General features: G+C 34.7%; 1 protein-coding gene across 5 annotated transcripts in view; it reads right to left on the bottom strand.

Moving 5' to 3' along the window:
* THSD7A (thrombospondin type 1 domain containing 7A) overlaps window positions 1-20,623 on the bottom strand; it is a 254,779-nt gene that overhangs the window by 49,078 nt on the left and 185,078 nt on the right. For all 5 annotated transcript variants that reach the window (XM_042817387.1, XM_042817391.1, XM_042817389.1 and 2 more), the window contains 4 exons: window positions 10,897-11,131; window positions 7,816-7,931; window positions 5,168-5,300; window positions 3,907-4,010 (listed from right to left, as the gene is read on the bottom strand). In XM_042817387.1, coding sequence (XP_042673321.1) covers window positions 3,907-4,010; window positions 5,168-5,300; window positions 7,816-7,931; window positions 10,897-11,131 — 588 coding nt within the window. The remainder of the gene's footprint in view (window positions 1-3,906; window positions 4,011-5,167; window positions 5,301-7,815; window positions 7,932-10,896; window positions 11,132-20,623) is intronic.

Genomic DNA, 20,623 nt, shown 5'->3' with positions numbered 1-20,623 from the left:
ATGTTAGAGCATTCCTGTGTAGACAATCAAATCAGAAAAAGGATAGAAAAAATGGCACCCACTGACATTCATCAATGCTTGCTGAACAACTCTGAAGATCAAACAGCAGATGTGAACGAAGTGCAGTGGTGAGTGGTGTATTTCAGCAGTGGTGACAGCAACGTAAAAGCCAAACCAGGTTCCAGAAAGCCATGCACAACTGTCATGTCACAAAATGAAGAGCATCTTCTTAGCTTATCTGCTTGAATCAGCTAATAGTGGTGCTTATTTTGAAAAATAACGTTTTGTAGCTGACAATCTGCTTTAACAAACAGTGTTATTCAGCTCTTTGTATCTGTTGGAGTTTCCATGGAAAGAAATAGGAGGCACTACTTTTGGAGCAATATATACACTAGAAATGAAAGTGTGATTTACAAGCATCAGAAATTTTGGAGAGAACTCTTTTTCAATTGAAAAAGAAATTCTGCTATGCCTACATACTCAAAATATAGTAAATATTTGTACAGAAATCAGCAACAAATGCTTAAATATATGTTAAAAAATCCATATTCCAGTATTATATTATAAATGAAGTATCAAAATATTATGCCAAATACATTTCATATTTCAGTGTTTAGCATTACCTAATTCTGGGGTGGGTAAAGGGGCTTCCACATCTTTTTCTGTATCTATATCAAAAAAATAACCTTTAAATAAATGATGTATAGTAAAGAATTTTTACCATGATATCATGTAAAGTTTTCCATAGCTTACAGAAACTTAATTTATAAGAAGCAAGTATTCAGGAAGAATAAACAGGGAGAGGAGGTAAAACTTCTTCCACAGTCTTCCTTCAAATTCTGGAGAAATCTTTCTAATGCTATCCAGGGCAGAACTCAATCAGCACTGCATTCAGGTCAGCCACCCTTCTCTGAGCACACTGCATTAAACCCCCTCTTGCACAGGGGGGAAAAAAAAGAGTAATGGGCACCACTAAAAATTCACACTATTTTTATGGCAGAAATTAGTAAGAGGGAAGAGGGTATATATTAACACCCTGTGTTAGAGAAGATCTATATAAAACTGCTCAAACATACTGTCCACATTCAAAAAGCAAATTTTCTGAAGTGCAAACTAAATACATCAGTATTATAGAGAATTGAAGATCTATATTTTCCAAAGTTAATGTTATTTTGTGCAAAACCTCAGCTTTTACTTCCAAGTCATATTCATTGTAAAGCTGTTGAATAAATCATGATATATCTTACTTATCTCAACCAAAATAAAAACTGAACTAGTTTTATTTAGCCTTTGCAGAATATCAATTTAGACTATTCAGCACATTGCTTGGTATTAAAACACTGAGATACATATAACAATTTTTTTTTCTAAATTTAACATTTACAATAATTTTATCATTTATATCAATGGGAAAAGTACTGGGCCAAAAAAAGGCTATGACTTTAATGCTTGTAGATTTAACCACCATAATAGTCCAGAAGATTTTTAGATGCTTGTACTAAGGCACATAATCATTGATAAATCATTGATTATCATTGCTATCATCGATAAACAAAGAATTGATAAATGAACCTTACCTTTCTTCATAAATTTAATAATAACTGTTGCACACTTCATAGACAAAATAAAAATAAATAATAAAAATAATAATAATAATTAGCATAAGTAAAGAAAAATATTTCCTCCTAACCTCAGGAACAATTACAGAATTCTACAACACACACCAACTTCCTTCAGGCTTACCAGCTCCCAAGTTTCTTAATTAAGGATTGCTCATCCTACACTCCATCCTATAATACTAGAGAGCTATCCCATTATATCTTCTTGTAGGAATAAGACACTTGCTTTAATGTGTTATACTTTTTAAGACCAAATTCTAGCAGCTTGATGAAGTACCAGATGGAAATACTGCCAATCTGTTTCAACAGCTTTAGAAACTGCCCATTAATTCCAAAATATAAATTGTTCTGCATTTGTGTACTATACATGAATGGACTGTAGCATAAAAACAAGCAAATAAACAACAACAAAAACTCAACAACCAACTAAACAATATCAACAACAACAATGAAAAAACAACCTGAAACTCAAGACAAAGAAGAATTATAGAATACAATTAGCTACCCTTCATTACTAACAAGTTTGAGTCCAAGTGGTCAGATTTAGGCACTATAACACAATCATAAACTTCAGAGCAGCCCTCACAGACCACTACACTAGTTACGGATCTCTGAAAGAATTACCGGAGTCAGAAGGCATTCATCTTGGCAGTATAGGCAAAACATTCAGGTTTTGTTTTGTGGTAAGCTCTAAATTGATCCCCAATAACACCTTCTGAGTAAACACTAGAAGTTACTAGCGTAAGATTCACTCTGTGACTTTTTTACTATACCATAACTTCCTTCAGCACTTCAAGGAAATTAATGACCGTTATATTTCAGTTCTGCAGTTAACACTGTCCTTGATAAGGAATTCTACAGCCTGCTGAGCCAATGTTGTTTTAACAGGTAGAAGTTTGCACTCAGCAAAGGCAAAAGAAAAATCATTCCTGAAATTCAGGGTTGACTAGTAGTTCAAAGCAATTCAATTACTGTAACACAGTAAGTAGGAACTGGAATTACTTTCAAACTAAGCTTATTTAATACACCTAAAAACATCTCCTAGCTATAAGGAGTCACACATATACAATTCAGATAAATACATTTTCTTCTATGAAGATATAGACCATAAAGCTGGTTTTGGCTGTTAAATTTTGAATTAAATGCAAACGGTAGAAAAAATGTCAGGGTCATTGCATTGAAAGGATCAGTAGATTTGAAATCCAACTGGCAGCTGTGCAAGAGAGCTACACATTAGTGGTTAATTCCAGGGCCAGTTCTATTTAACATCTTTAACAATCTACACAGAAAACACCCTTAGCAAATTTGAGGATAACAGCTTGAGAGAAGCAGTCAGCACCTAAATGAAGAGTTAGGCGACTGTTCAGAAGACCTTGACCACTTTGAGAAATAGGATGGCAGAAACCTCATGAACGTTAATGGAGTTAAGTCCTACACCTCTTGTGATCTCACTGCCCTCTACAGTTACCTTCTCTATACTCGATTGGAAGGTATAAAAAAGAGAGATTCAGACTCTTCGCAGAGGTATGAAGAAAAAGAATAAGGAGCCACAGACATGAATTGCGGAAGAGGAAATTTCAGATTATATATTAGGAAAAAGAGCCCATAAGCAAACAAGAAATGTAGCACGTACCTAGAGATCTCCATCCTTGGAGATACTCAAAACTCAATGGGGCAAGATTCTTTGCAATCTGATCCAGCCAGGGTGAGATCTAACTTTAAAACTGACCCTGCTCTGAGGAATCCAAAATTTTGGTCTTCCAGTCCAAAATTACTGTAGGTTTCTCCCACCCCTCCCATCCCTGAAAAATGCTTGCAAAAAACAAAAGACTTACATTTATTCTTATGGATATACTCATAATCATGTCTTAAAACAGTGTTACCTGAAAAATGTCCTATTTTCACAGGTGAACTTGCACAATCTTTTCATAAAAAGAAAAATTTTAAATGAGCTCTTTCTTCTTAAATTCTTCTTCAGAAAATACGTTCCACAAACACCCCTTCAAAATATGTTTCAGGTAATACGTTGAAATAAACTTAATAAATAATAGCATGAATTATTCATTGGTACAGTATCTGTATTTAAAAATAAATTACATTTGATCCTTTATGAATAAAGCATTTGCCAAATGCTGGTTAGGATGCACCCTACTATATCAGCATTCAGTATTTTCCTCTGCTGATCCTAAGAAATTTAATTATTGTTAATCTACAATGATTGAATTTTACAGCATTTTCCACACCAGTAAAGCTTCAGACTTCTGAGGAATAATTGACAGGTTCTAACCTCTTGCTTGCAACCCAGGTCCACAAGTCTCATGTGCTCCTGGACTGTCTTGGCGCACGTACCATGGTACTAGCTGGCATCTGCGCCACTTGTGGGTCTTCCACCTAAAATAAATGGAAATATAAAAAAGGAAATACAGAGAAGAAATGTTTGGCATGATGCCATGTCATTAAAGTACCTCATCTACCATTCACAAGCAACTTTTCTTCTAATTAGCAAATAATTATGAACTATCCCAGGTAAAATTTGGTACTGAAAATACTAAACAGATGAAGAACAGACAGTATTTTAAAAGATATTACTCTGACTCTGGTACTGACAAGTGAAGGTTTTCAAATTCACTTCTCTGATGTCTGGAATCCTCACTATTCCCATTGTTGTTTCACACATTTTCATATCTTTTAGTTAAATACAGTATTGCCTGCCAATGAATTTGCAGGGACAATTTTTACCAGCAACGTATTGAAATGAAAGCAACATATTTCCTTAATCTCAACCTATTGGTGCTAAAATAAAATTAAATTCCATTTGTACCTCTGAAACAAGTTCTTTCATGGGAATTAGCAAGGGCCCTTCTCTATCAGCTGGAGAAACTAAACACTGGCCACTGACTCAAACAGATAAATTAAAGCATAAAGAATCCTCATCTTTACTACTTTGTCAAGAACATCTAGGCTTTCCTGTGCTATTTATACAGACACTGCAAAATTGCTCCAGAAGTTTTGTCAAGAAATTATGAACCACCAGCTTTCTCTGGTGAATATTAAGTCAAGATGAGGAATTCTGCACGTTAGAGGATATATCAATCGGCAGATTATCACAGATTTTAATGGGCATGGAAAATGAAAAATACAGCCCTGTCGCATGGCAGTACAACTCAGTTCTCCTGAACAGAAGCTGCATTTCACTGGTTCGGACAGTTTAAAGAGGAAGGTTTTTTTATCGTATAGAATTTCAAAATAATTGCCAGGAGAGATTTATCTTGAAATGTATTGTGAAACATAAATGAAATGTAATTCTCATTAGTTGCAGTGTTTTTGCAAATGAACTGAAAAAAAAGAAAAAAAAAATTATCATTTTATAAGAAAAAGAAACAAATAAATAGTGGGCCCTATATTCCATGGGCCCAACTGGTATCTATTTAAAAATCTTGATTTAACAATGTATCCTATTTTTCATAAGAAGTGGAATTCAACAAAGTTTAGCAGACAGCAGAGGCTGAAAAATCATGCATAAGCTGTAATATGTTGAATAACACTACCTGTAGCTATAGCAGATGGGAGAAGCTTCACATTCCTTTTCCTCAAATAAAGTGTCTGGGCACTCACGACCACCATTAGCAGGGAGCTGGATAATGACTCGGTGACGGGACTGTTTCTTTACTATGACAGCTCCTGAAAAGAACAGCAGAGATTATTTTTCCTGCTATTATACAAGACTGGCAACAGTTAAAGAAAAATAGGTTTTAACATAACAGGTATTTGAGTCAATCACTACAGTACTGACATACCAGTTTGTCATAAGCAGAAAATTATCCTAACAATATAACACTTTAATCTGAGCTAAAGACTAAGAAGCAGAGCTAAAAAGAAAGAAACAATAGTAATGATATACAAATGAATATTCTAATCACACTGCTTAAGAGAACAAAACCATCTAACCATCTAAGTTTGCTGATGCACTTCAGTTTTTAAAGCATAAATTTGCTTTAATTGTTGGCATGCAGAACTAGAAACAGAAATTAAAAAGGATAAATTATTATATTTTGTTATTTTTTTAACTTACTAACTGATTAAATCAGAAAATCTAATTGTGTTTTTTTTAATCTCCATAGTCAGAAATACAACAAATTTAATTTAAACTCTTGGTTCTCCCCATGCTGGGCTTTAGTTCTTCTTATGCTCTCATTTTCCACCTGGGACTAGCATTACCCTAGCTAGGTATGTAAAAAATATTTCGAAAGAGCACACATTACATATAAATAGGAACTTTCATTTTCCCATTTTATAATAAATTTATGATTTATAGTTATCAAACATTACAATAACTCACTATTAATGATAAACAGCAAATGATCCCTGTAGGAATTGTTATTTTAATCAGCTTCAGATATCAGAATACAAAGGGAAATCCCTGAAATGTATATTAATTTTATAGTGATATATAATGCACTGATATTATGTAAAAATCTTGGGTTTTCTTTTTTCTTTTCTTTCTATTTTTTTCTCTGAGAGCTGTAGCACAGACATTTGGCTGACTGGGTTGATATCAGCTTTGGTGAGTTACTATAGCAGCTGCAGTTTGTCTGCACATAGAAGCGTACTGGACCACAGCCAAGCAATCATAATTAGGAGCAAGCAGTAGGAGAACCCCGGCAGTGTTTCTCCATCACTTGGCTGCTTTTCAAAACAGAGGAAAATCTCTGGTCCTGAGTCAGCCAGCTCCAGGAGAAGCCAGGGGCTGGCACATGGACAAGACAGACTTGAAGCCCATTGCTGCTGACTGGAGTGATGACACAAATGGGTAAAGCCCATGAAAAATTGTGTAGAAGTCTGAAAGTATTGTTTGACTCATAGAGTAGACAAAATGCCCATGTTGGTTAAAAAATGCACTACTTTACATCAGAATGCACCCTAGTTTGTAGTGAATATTCATGAAGATATACACATTCCATAATAAATTTTCTTAAAATCCACAGAAATGAGAACAGGACAGCACTTGTCCAAAACAATCAGCTCCAACAAAAACATTGTAGAAAGAACAATTAACTCATTAGTATTGCTGTGAAAAAATAAAGTATTTAACAATGAACAAATATTTCATAGATTCAGATTCAATATTATTAATTATTTGTTCTTTGTCAAAGGGTATAAATTTAATCTTTATAACATTTCATTTCTCAGATTGGACTGAGAGGTACTATGAATTACTGTGAAAACGACTTATGCTTCTGTACTTCGTAAAGTATAAAGAACTGACTGTAATACTTGAAATATGTATATTTGATGTCTTGCATCTTATGACATCGTACATTCTGATAATGTGGTAGCTGTGAGAAATCATCACAACACACAGGGATTAGCACCCCATGGAACAAGAGTTATTACAGATTGTGTCTTTAATGGTACATATTAGTAAAATAACTCCTCTTTAACTTAAAAGAGAGAAAGAGATAAGACAGAACAATGCAGGCAATATAAAGCCAGTTATCACTTTGAATAGAACTACAGTGTAATAAAAATTCAAGTGAGACCTCCACTGTTGTCAAGGGCTTTGTCAAGTGCATTAAAATGGTATTCCTATGTATGTTTAAATCAGAACACTAACATCAATTAAAAATTAGCCTATTTCTTTTACATTTTCCTTCATTTTTCTTTGGGTGTAAGGACAGGCAAAAGTCAGAGAGTTTTGAAAAATTATATGCATATGCATCTTGGGATATACAGTTTCAGGTTTTCTGATGAGCAACCAGCACATGTAATTTCAAAGACAAAATCCAAGTGTTTTATAATACATTCAAATACATTCAAGTATAATTCTGCAGTTATAGAAGTATCTCTGTTGGTGATATACAGAGAAAGCTGTTTACTGTCTGACTATTTATCAAGTGAAAATGTGAGAGAGAGTTTAGTAACAAAATAAATAGAAGAGAAAACAGAAGACACTCTTGAATGCGTTTTTCAGACAAGAGTCTTTAACTAGAAGTTATAGAGAGCTTTAGAAGCTACTGAAAAAATGGTTCTATACTGTTTCATTAACAGAAACACGACTTTTTTCCCAGCAGTTGCAATATCAGCTCTGTCAGTTGTATCTTCTGTCAGGAGGAGGTCTGTATAAGTATTCTGCAAAAACCAACTGTTAGTCTGACTACTTAAAATCTGTCCACATGGACACAATGGACAAAATTACCTTCCTGACATGAAGAAGGACACAATGTCCAGTCGCTGAATGGAGTAACAATACAATCCCTTCTACAGGGAAGCAGACAAGGCCTCACTGTTTCTGGTCGGAGGTTTTCAGGGCATCTGGAAAAAAAAAAAAAAAAAAAAAAAAAAAAAAAAAAAAAGATACATTATCAGATAAATAGTAGTTCTGCAGTGAAGTGATGAATCACAAGAGATAGTTGGATGCCTGCAGGCACACAAGGGGAGAGATAGCTGCCCAGAACTCACCAGGATAGAGTTCAGAAACAAAACCTGTTATAAATTAAATACACCTGGTGGAAGCAAGTCAAAAATGGCACATTCTACACCTAGAGACTGAAATTAAAAAAAAAACCCTCAGCAATATCATTCCTCTCTCATCATTCCAATCTTCTGCATTTTGAGTGCTATTTTCAAGCTTCTAAATTATTGTAAGGAAAAGCCATCTTGCTTAGCTTAGCAAAATAAATATATAGCTCTTCATAAATTCACCAGAATTTTGTAAGGAGACATACCTGACATTAGCACCATTGTAAGCTCACATTTAGGTATAAGCTGACCATGGTCTTATGACAGAAGCTAGAAAGGGTTTGAAACAGGTCTGATCAATGAGACCGTGAAAGACTGTCAGAAGAAATGGGAAACCTTGCTTGCTTTAAAAAGAGGCTTGATCAGGATATAAAAGCTATTATTAAACTGCCACATACGGGGCTCATTAACCAGGTCATTTCCTGGGTTCAGTGTTCCCATTCTTTCACTAAGAGGAATCAACACTCTACACTGTGTTATGTCTTCAGAAAGATGCAATAGCTTTTGCAGAAGTACTACAAATCTTTAAAATAATTTCAAAATGGGTATTGTCCTAAAAGCGCACAGTGCAGACTGTCAGAAGATTGCATAAAGATGTACAAAAAACATCACTTCTACATTTTGAAGCTTTTGGCTCATTAGAAAAAACACATAACTATCATTTTCCTCTTATTGGCTGGCAGGCACTTTGGACCAGAGAGATAAGATACTAATTTTGTATTAGATTGAATCAGCTTGGAATGGTTAGCTAGCATGAGGCATCTTTTCTGCCAGGCTGGAGGGAATGCTGGCAAGTCAAATGAAAAACTGTGAAGAAAATGTGGCCTCTGTTGCCATATAGAATTACACCTGCGTCAGCAGGGGAAGAAGAGTAGGGGAAAGGAGAAGGAAATGGTTGTTGCCACTTCACAGGAAAATGGTCTTTGGCAATAACATTTGCTTGTTGTCTGTCTCTGAGTAATTCATTTTCCATTCTTAAAATATGATGATTTATTGCAAACCAGCACCAACTTCTTGGCTGCAATAAGGCCCTCTTATAACCATCTCCATTCTTCCTTCCTTGTCTCTTAAAATTCCAGCATGAAGGATCATCACCTCTTCATAAACTCTGCCTATTTAAGTTAAATTTTGCCTTTCTGTTTGCATGAAATTCATAAAACCAGATGACGTATGTGTGACTGTATTATATATAATCAAAATGATCTGTCAGCAGTTACATACAAGTACATTTTGAGGGCGGAAATTCAAAATGATTCTGAAGAGGCTTACTAATAGCTTTTTGCTTAAGGAACAACAGAAATTACAACCATATAGAAAAATTTGCATTATATACATTCATTGTTTCACTTACAACTTCATCTTTCAGAAAAAAAAAGTCATTTCTCTTCAGATCCTTGGGCAAGGCAATTAGTTCAATTAGAACATCATTTCTATCTTTTATATTGTTTGTATTTTCTATATGTGGCTTACAGCAACGTATTGATTTTTTTGGCATTTCTTACTCAAGGTCAAATTAAACAGAATAGATACAAGCTGAAGTCCGTAACTTGTGAGGTAGATAAAGCAAATAATATTGATTCTATCATACCATAGTAATCTTTTTTATTAAGGGGAGTTTAAAGCAAGGTTCCTATTTACATTTTCATGTAAAATGTCTGGTTCTTTTAAAAATGATTTGGTGATTTTAATGTGACAACCTGAAGGATAAACCAAGATTTTTTTTCTCAGTTCACTTGGTTCATTTATGAAATAAAACAGTCCTCCTCTCAAAAATCTAAGGTCAGGCTAAAGGCAGAGATGGTAACATTTAAAAAAGGAAGATAAATCATTAGAGTTTTTTTAATAAAAGATATAATGATATTATGACTGAATAGAACACAACTTAATGCAGATATATAACAATTTAGGTTATTGAATGGATTGGTATTATTTTCCATATTTCCATTTAAAGTAGATTGTAGATTAAATAAGTCCACTTCTGAATAACACAAGGAATGGCTGGCACTGTGCAAGTATTTTGTGTGAGAACAGCTGTTTCATGAACTTTCTAAAAGACCTCTGCTCTCAGCTCTTCCAGCCCTAAATCTCTCCTGAGTAGGATCTATTTTCAGACTGCCGAACTGCATGGAGATATCATCAAATGTATTTAACTAGCAGCTAATCTGTACTTAACCCTGGTCATAAATAATGCTGAGAAATTAAACCACTGGGCTAAAGCAATCTCTTAGAAAAAAAAATTATATGTGGAAAATATCTGAAAGGAAAGAAGTCAAACTAATCTTGTGTCAGAGCTTTACTGTGCTTGACCTCAGTTTGCTTCTGAAATTGCTATTCAGTAGGTTATACTGTAATTAGACCCCCCATGCTTATGTAGGGAACTACTCTAATCTGCATAGCACAGTGCTTGTTTTGAACTACCTGAACTATCTCCAAATTGTGCTATACTGCCTACACACCACACACACACCTCAGGACTTTCGTCCTGATTCAGCCTGATGATGGTAAGCAGCCAACTGGGTTATGCAGTCAGATGTCAACACAGTCACTACTCTTAATATCACCCATAAAAATCAATAGTGCGAAAAGTACTTTGCAAACCTTTAATAGCTTTAGCTTTGTATTTTTAAAATACAAATTGTTCCTTTGTAAGAGCACAAAGATTGAGAGGGCCATTTATCTTTACATGCACTCAATGCACACATCTAGACCAGCAAAATCCAAATTAAAGTATGAAAGGATAATTTTTTAAGATCTTTACTTTTTTGGGCCCACTTGTCCCACGTTGACCCTCACACAGATGACTTTTCTTGTCTGCATCCCCACAGAACAGGTGGCCTCCCCATTCCAGCTGGCAGAGGAGTTGAAAGCAGACACAGATGCATCCTCTATGCACTGTCCCCATGGGCCTGTCTGCCAATGATACACAGTGCAAGAGTGTTCGTTACAGCTGCGTGTTTCCTGTAGTGCACTACTATTTGGACACTGTACTCCTCCTGGAACAATAAAACAGGGCATAAGTTCATGTAATGGAAAAAAAAGAAAAAAAAAAAAGTAAAGTGATTTACTAAGACAAACAAATAAACGAAAATTTATGAAATCTCATCATTTCAATCACATGAATTAAGTGTTGTCCTTTCTTCCTCATCTTCATATGCCCAATATTCACTCTGGCAAACTTAAGTTTGTAGACCACACAGAACAAACATACTTGGACAGTAAATGTAAATTCATATTATGAGGATGATAAAATAATCATAAATCATATGACACACTATTTTACCTAATATCTTTGGGTTACTCTACAGCATTTTTATTTCGTGGTTCCCTAAAAGACATTGTAAGAGAGAACGCAGGAAGGCTCTAGGCAGAAGAAATGGTTAAATGTGCTAGTTATGTACGTCTAGAGACCACTGCTTATGTCTAATTCATGGATCAATTAAAAAGATTTTTGGAGCTCTTGTCCTAGTTCCCAGTGGATATTCATCCATGTTACGTAATTACCAAAGTGGATGACACAGCTGGCAATTTCTGGTCCAGACTGAGATAACAAAGGCTGTTGCAGGTTAAGATTAAAATGAATTCATGTGTTCATAATTGTGAAGAAAAGCTCAGATAATGTTACTTTTGTTGCACCCAATTTCAGATGTGTTCAGTTTCTTACATTCAAACAGCTGAAAGCTAATTTAGCCTCCCAATCCTGGATAAGTCAAGAAGAGGTCTTTCTTACCAGACTTGATCTAGGATACTAGATAGATGCTAGGATATCTAGCACTGTGAGTACAAATCATGTTTGCTAGATATCTGGTGCTACTACACACACAGAAACTAGGTTTGTGAATTTACTTAAACATTCAAGAACAACAGGACTCCCATTCCCAGATGATGGAAAACCAAGGAAAATCTACTTAAAAACTTCTTCCCCAAAGGACAAGGACAGTCTTTTAGAAAGGAAAGTTAACTGAAAGAGGAGATTTTTATAAGCTCCTGAGTATGAAATACACATTTATTTTCTTTGAGGAGAAAAACACATGCTCACACCAAGCAACATGTCAGGAAGCACATTAGCTTTTATGTCCTACCACAGAAATTTAGGTTGCCCTACAGACATGCAAGAGGGAATGGGTTTTAAGCACATATCACTGGGGGTGATAAACAACTAAATAAGTACAACACAAGAAACAACTGCTTCAAGTACTCCAACACCACTATCACAAGAGGTGAAAATGGTGATTTATGGTTTAAATGCTTTAAACTCTAAGTTACTAAGTTACTATGTTTTCTCCAAGTTACTATGCTTTAAACTCTAAGTTACTTTTGTGGAACTTTTAGTTTTGCAGCAAACGTGCTGGAGAAAAAAAAAAAAAAAAAAAAAAAAAAAAAAAAAAAGGATTATCTAATGAGATCACAGGATAAAATCCAAATTCTCAAATTTTTTCCATAGGGACATTTTAAATGTCTAAATTAAGGCTGAAAAACAGTAATGCAACAAAGAAACTGTAAATACCACATTATTTGAGAAGTCATAAAAAAGACTAAAAAAAACCTAAAATTAAATTGGTTTTGACTCAAAATGGATGTTACTCATGTCTATCAGAATTGCTTTAAATATATTTTAATACACATAATACCAAGAAAAAACCCTATTATTTAAATTTGGCCAAAAAAGGGAAATAAAAAAAGAAAGGGTAAAACAAAATTAACATTACATAGAAAGTTCCAAAAAGTCATTGAAGTAGCTTCCTTCAGGAAATAAGTATCCTTATCACCAGCACATACAAGATACAAGAATACAAGAGCAAGGAAATTGGGAAATCGAGTATATTTTGAGAAAAACAAGAAAGATAGTAGAGTCTTTTTTTTTGCATAGGAGAGAAGACTGATCCACAGAAGAAGGAGGATAAGCATGTTTCTCTAGTAGAAGGAGTAAAGAAACAAGAATATAGAATATAGAAGAATATAGATATATAGATATATAGAATATAGAAGAATATAGAAGAATATATATATATTTTTTTTAAGTTGCTAAACTGTTTACTGACATCCAATGCTACCTCAGAAGAAACACATAGGAAATTCATAAATTCAAGACAATTTGTTAAATTAAAAGTTTATAGGCGGACAAGAAGTGTTTCCTCAGGAATGGATTCCATAATCACCAGTTCCTAAGAACATAAATTGAAAACTTAGAATCAATTTTGACAGCTATGCAAGACAGTACATTCAGGCAAAAAAATGAGTGATACTGACTTGTAAGTAAATAGAAAACTGGAGTGTGAATGTCTGTAGCTCAGTGGGAATCCAATTCCATTCAAATAAAAACAATATTGAAAAAAAAACTGTAACGAATGAACAAAATGTGGAAATACAATTGCTGAAAGATGATACAATTATCATCAGTATTAAATATTACTAATACCAAAAACATAGTATTTAATTATGAATAAGTATGTTGTTCTCTCCAGAAATACAGCATTTCCTTGTGCACCCTCAAATTAAGTACACTAAAAGAAGAATAGCTTGGAAAACTGGCACTTAGAAATATCCTTTATAACATCTGCATAGGAGTAAGAAGATCAGTGCTACTCAGCTTCAAGAATCTAATGAAGACAGGTTTAATAGGAATATAAAAAACAATGAATATTTCAGGGAAAAAATGGTTATGAGAAAAAGGGACAAGTGACACTAAATACATTTTTTATAAATAAATAAATAAAAAGACTGTAAACTACTCCTTTGCAGTATTAAAAATGATCACTTTAAGTATAAAAAACAGTTGGATTTGAAGTACTTCGTTTTGTATTTGAATACTTTGGCAAAGCACATTTGGAAATGAAAGGCTAGTTTTAGAGTTTTACTTATAAAATAGTACAGTTAAGATGGTAGCTTCTTGGAATGCTTTAAAAGACTTGTCACAGGCATAGCTTGGTTTTCTGCCTGATTTAAAGCTCATCATGGGAAAGACATGTTGCTCCAGAATATTTAAGGATTGGTTTTTATAATCCAGTGTGAAACTGTCTTGATGACTTATAAATTTTGAAATGTCTAACACTTTCTAAAGCATTTAAGGATCATTCTTATTAATCGTTTTGCTATCCCTCATTTTACAAATGCACGTCATTGTATACGTGCATTTCAAAACAGCTAGAATAAAAGTTTTCTCAAAGTTTGAGAAAAGAGATGTGAATGACATTTTTCTTGTAATTCAGAGAGTGATTTTTTTGCCATAGAAATAAGGTAGGCGCTCCTTGAAGTAGTAACGCTTCCTAAAGACTGATGTGTGCAGACTTCTTCTGTATAAAAAGTTGATGTTGGTGCATAACACTTGTTCCAGTCCTGCAGTAATTCACACTTTCTTGCATGTCACATATTAAACATGCAAATCAAGATAAACTTGAAGAACAACTCTGAGAGACCTCTCCTCTAATTCATAACAGGACAGAAGTTTGGGTGTATCTATGGAAGACAAGAAGTTTGTCGTCAAGTCCTTCCTTGCATATGATTTGAATCCCAAATCTCCAACACTAGGCAGGAATATTACCTGGGTAATATTCTGAGTAAAAGGAAGCACAGTAATATCCTCTCCCTAGCTTTCCTTCACACACAGGTATCAAGTGACTTTGCAAGCCTAGCTTGACAAATCACCCATTTCTAAAATTACATATTTAATGTGTTCACGTTTCAGTTGAAATCAGTTAAAACTCAAAATATCCTTGGTTTATCCAAAACTGATCCTTGGATGAATAGGGAATTTTTAGGAAAACAATTACTGAATTCTCTGTTTCCAGATTTAACTAAAAAATGCTGTTATTTCAAGACAGACAAATACAAAAATGAAAAACAAATCCAAGAAGTACAAGAAGAATAAACAATTTCAAAAGCCCTAAGTATAACTTCTTTTACAGCCATGAAGTTAAAGCGCACTGGAATTTTATCAGTAATAAAATTTTAAAGCATGTCGATCAGAATTTGCCTAGAGTTGAGAAGAAACTCCTTTGACCCAGCTATTCCTTACAGGTTCAGTAAATCAATCTTGTAGATATATGAAATGTATGAGCTACTGGCCTATCAGACAGAATACCTGATTAGATATATGACTGACGTTTTATGCTACCTAACTCAGAGATGCATAATAGTCTATGACATATGAGGTCATCCTGAGTAGCCTTTTTGGCATTATACTCTGGCAATATATGAACATACAGTAGCCACAGTAAGACAATGGCATGCAGGCTGTAATGTGTAGGGCACACATGTAACTGCTTTAAGAACGTTTCAAACAAAAACAGAATTAAGAACATTTCTACTGCATTAAGATTTTTAGATTTTTATTCTTTGCTTTTTATTTTTTTAATGTTTACTTTTCCAAAAGTTTTGTATTTTTACTACTGATAAAAACTTGGAATGTATCCACATTCATTTTATGCTAATTCAATATACAATCAATGTAGATCCAATATAGAACATGTTGAATGTTCTATATTGAACAAACATAAGTTAGTCAGCACAACTAACCTTTCCAAAAAAATTTAGAACCCTTTTAGTAGTTTTTAGTCTGAGGATATGGCTTGCACAAATTAGATATAGTACATATTACTAAATATGTAATACTTTCTGAAACAAGAAAAGAAAATAAAACATAAGTAGAAAGCTGAACAAAAGTAGATAGACACTATATTTGAACAAGATAGGCTAAGATGTATACGATACCATTACTAGACTACATATGCAGAACAATGTGATGTACCAGGTAACGTCATTATGTTCTTTGCTATTTTAAATTTGGAGACAAGGATTTCCCTGAGTTTCTTATCCTGCCATGAAGATGTAGGAGGGCTGCTCTAGAAGTAATGGCTCTGCTTTATTATGTTGGTCCACACTGTCAGAGTTGGATGTTGGTGGTGTGGCAATAGAGGCCAAACCTTCCCACCAATATTCCATTACATGTTGTTGCTATGTGGCAGACAGCAGCACAGAAGCAGTCTGACAGAATGGTGTCTGACATGGAAGTGTGTATGAAGCAAAGGTAAGGAATTGAATTCCTCCTTGTGGAAAAAATGGCACCCATTGACATTCACCAGTGATTGTTAAACGTTTATGAAGACTAAACAGCAGATGTGAGCACAGTGAGTGCTGCATTTAAGCAGCACAAACAGGACTGTGAAAGACAAGCCATGTACAGCTGGGATACCATGAAATCAAGAGCATCTCAATCAGCTTATCCACTGAAATCAATAATGGTTGTGACTATGTTGAAAACCAGTGTTTAGTAGGTCATTTCCTGTATTTGATAATGCTATTGTGTTCATTGTATCTGCTGTAGTTTCCATGGAGATAGATAGGAGACATTATTTCCAGAGTGACCTATGTATATCTAGCACTCTGGAGAATATATTCAGATAACACTGAGAACAGTGAAACAAATGAGTTATTACCATGGGTACACTCACAGAGAGAGAAATTTATAAATAGTTTCACCCTTCAAACCTTCAAGTTGAGGACAATGATCTCAGAAAAGATATGAAAATTGTTGTTTTGAGAACAGTTTCCACATGGATTCATCTCACAAACTATATAAAACGTTCTCATGAGGAGACTGCTCCCTCTTCCCCTTTCCCTATGGGTGCATGTAAATAATCCCATTCCAGATGGGCATCAGCATGATGCGTTTGATGCTCTGTAGTGCATGGTTTGACCACATAGAAGAGAAATTGCTCTGGATAAAGAAATACTCATAAGAGCACATACAGCAGAAATTAGTTTCTAGCTGGAGAAATAGGCAGCATGGGGCTGGAGATGCAGTCAGTAGAAAATGAGCTTAGTCATTCTGTACGCTTTGAATTTGCTAGGTTTGTAGACTCAATTATCCTTGACTAGCAGTAGGATGGGTACAATCAAGGACTCGGAGAAAAACCTGGACTCCATATGCCATCTCAGAGGATATATTTAGCCTATTTATAGGTTGGCAGTAGACTTGCACATTCTTTCATTAAAATTAATGTACAATCCTGATGTCATAGGAATTGTGTATTTGTATACAATCCTTTTTAATTGTCCTATAGTGTTCTGAATTAGAACTCCCAAAATCGTGGCTATACTATACACAAATTACTGTAAAAAATCTTCCCCAGACTGGTCTTACTCTTCTATCAGCCATTCAAGAGAGAGTCCAAAAATCTAGAAGAGAATACATTTGGGACTGTTTGCCTGAATAGAACTAACTGTTTCAGGACTCAGTTTTAGCATGTAAGTGGCATTATTAGACATACATGTGACAAGTCTTGAACTCATGATTCATAATTACACAAGACATTTAGAGAATTTTCAGCACCAGTAACATGCATTTTTTATAAGCTCTGAATAGAAACAGGACTTGCACTTTAAAAAAAAAAAAAAAAAAAAAAAAAAAGGCTCCCGTTAAGCTTCCTTTTTATAATGGCAGGATACAGACTTTCAGAAACATGAATATATTCTCTGCCACAGAGCATAAAATGACCTGCCAGCATCAGCAATGCAATCAGTGTTTTATGTTTTGGATACATGGCTGATGAAGTTTTGGAGGTTAAAAGTCATTCGGTTTGTTCTTATTCAGCAAATGACTAAAAGATGTAAGAGACTTATGGGAAAAAAAGAGGTGTACTGGCTCTGGCTGGGACGAAGCTGACTTCGGAGTGAGAGAACAGCACAATGAAATTTAGTTGGCTGTTTGTGTGAAACCATGTAAAAAGCATAATTGCAGTGACACACACACACAAAACACCCAACCATGAACCAACGTTTTTTGAATATAATACAAGCAAAGGTGAGGAGTACAATCTAGCCAGAGTTGTGACTACACTTAAGCCTTGGAAGACTTATTTACAGGGGCTGTTTCAAAAGTAAAGCTTCTTACGTTGGTCCACAGTGTAAAAGGCAGGTGTTGGAGTTATGGCAGTAGAGGCTGAACCTTCCCGCCAATACTCCATTACATTTTGTTACTGTGCAGCAGATAACAGCAGAGCAGTGGTCTGACAAAATGGTATCTGACATGGAAGTGTGTATGAACCAAAAGTGAGTTATTTAATTTCTCCGTGTGGAAAAAATTGTACCTGCTGACATTCCTCAATGCTTACTGAATGGAGACAAGACAGTGGCTGTGATCACAGTGAAAACTGGATGGTGTAGGCAACGTTTTCCTAGCAACAACACTATCATAGCTGCTATAGTAGCTGAAACAGTGGGTCACCTCTGCTACTGCAAATGTTTACAAGCACAGCACACAGGCTTTTATCACTGACGAAAATGTAGAGCTAATGGTGGCAACTATACTGAAAAATATTGTTTTGTATCAAACAGTGTTATTGTTCTCTTTTTTTTCTGTTTAGTTTCCAAGTAAATAAATAGCAGACATTACTTTTAGAGCAATCTACTATTTATGTGTTTTTATTCTCTGCTTTTACAAAGTGCAAAGGAGCAAGATGTGACTGAATTGCTATAAGTTAGGTAAGAAGTCAGCTTCTATTCTTAAAAATGTACAGAATAATCTAATATCTGAAGAATAGTGAGGAAATCAGGATTAGAGGAAAAATAAAGTGCTACAACATCTAGGTAACAATTTCAGAAGTATTTTAGAGATTTTTCTCATTACTACCTGTTTGAGACCTGTCAATCTTTACAATCATAACTTGATGCTGATTGTGATCATTTCACAACAGACATAAATAAAATTCCTATACTTAAAATTCAACCTATGCTTCACTGCTTTGCCTGCATTTGTTGTCTTTTATATTAGCCTGAGATGTGTTAAGTACCAAAGTCAGAATAAAACAAGTACTTGTTTTTAAAAAGAAGCATAAGAACATGGAATCATTTTCTGGATTAATTCACATTTCCACTTGTGTGGCATGGTATTCAGGATGTTAATTTTTTATTTCCAGTAAAACTGCATAAGCATATGCAAAATCAATTTTCCGGCCCTACATGGAAAAGCAAAGAGTATGTAGAGATACATCTGTTTACACTACTCTCTGAAAATGCAGCTCTGTATCTCCCTCAAAATGAGTCTATTTGACACATTATGAAAATTAAAAAAAAAGAGAGAGAAAACATAAACGCATTTTACTTTGTAATGTTAAGAGCAGTTTTACTTTGTTGCTTACATTCATTCAAATAATTTATTATTTGAATCACCTACTAAAATGAGCATAATTCTCATTGCCCCTTAACAAAGGTCCCTTTCAGAGAAAAATTTGAAAATGCCTACTCTGGTACAGCCTTTTTGAAGTTACCTGAATTCTGTCAAGTATACAGTATACTCTTGGCAATTAAATTAGCAGCATTTGCAAAGGGAGAGGTGTTTCTATGTATGACACCTATTCCATTCCTTCTCCATTTGTCAGAAAGGTTCTTCACTATTTCCATATTTTCAACAAAAGCTGTTAGAAGCATGGAAAATTATCAAAGATATATATGAACCTCTACCTAAAGCCTTGTCATTCTTCTCTTTCATAATCTAGCTATATCTTCTCTTTGCAATTTGCTTCAGATGCAGAATAAGGATCATTCGCGTGAATGGAAACTACGCACAAGTGAGGATGTGCAGAATAAAACCAAATGTTTGAGACTAGTAAGGAATGTCTCAAATGAACACAAGGCAATCAACATCATTTTATGGCATTTTATGCTTGCTTCCAAATGGGAGGGCCCAGGAGTGTTTGTTGGATGAAAACTTGGTCTGTGAGCAAATGATTCTAGATTGATATAGGAAACAGAGATATACCATTGTATTCTGTGAAGGCAAGATACAAGATGGCATCTCCCTGCTACCTCTTACATGCTGACAAATTTACAAGGTCTGGAAAATTGGGAACCAGGAAGTTCCTGCTGAGATCCCAAAGTCAGAAGCTGTCACTCCAAAAGAGCAGGCTCAACTGCTTTGTACTATAAGTAAGAGTTTGTACTGTTGCTGTTAGTCATCCACTGAATAACACTAACTTGGATGACCTGACACTACTGAAGATCAACCTGACACCAAGACATTGCTGGATTGAGGAGCAATCCAGCTGTCTCTTTCTCCATTTTCTATCTTTTCTCTTTATCTTTTATTTTTTCATTCTTTGTAGTAGCCATTGTCTTACCTGTAATGTTTATTAATCGTAATTATCAAATTAGCCAATTATACCTCCAATTAGAGTATTAGTTAAAAAAGCTCTTAATAAATGATAATTGATGTGTATTATTAATCTGTGTATTGGATGACTCCATCTCAGTAGCAAGCCCTTGCTGACTAGGGGAGGTGTGACTCAGGAGACAGAAAAAGATTCACCTCCCTAGAAACCTACTGAGTGGGACAGACTATAAAGTTTTGCTATGTATAAAAATGTAGTGACAGCAGTTACATGTTCATGCTAAGCTACAAGAGCCATTTGTTAGCAACCAAACCCATTAAAACTTTCATCCCTTCAGCATTTATATTTACCTCTTTGCAAAATTGGACCTATCACCTGATT

This window comes from Centrocercus urophasianus, unplaced genomic scaffold, assembly GCF_019232065.1.
Source record: "Centrocercus urophasianus isolate 14NV4802_14NV808 unplaced genomic scaffold, USGS_Curo_1.0 seq_16, whole genome shotgun sequence".
NCBI classification, from domain to species: Eukaryota; Metazoa; Chordata; class Aves; order Galliformes; family Phasianidae; genus Centrocercus; species Centrocercus urophasianus.
Note: the sequence above shows the minus strand (reverse complement) of the source record. Positions and strands in the feature narration are given on the sequence as shown.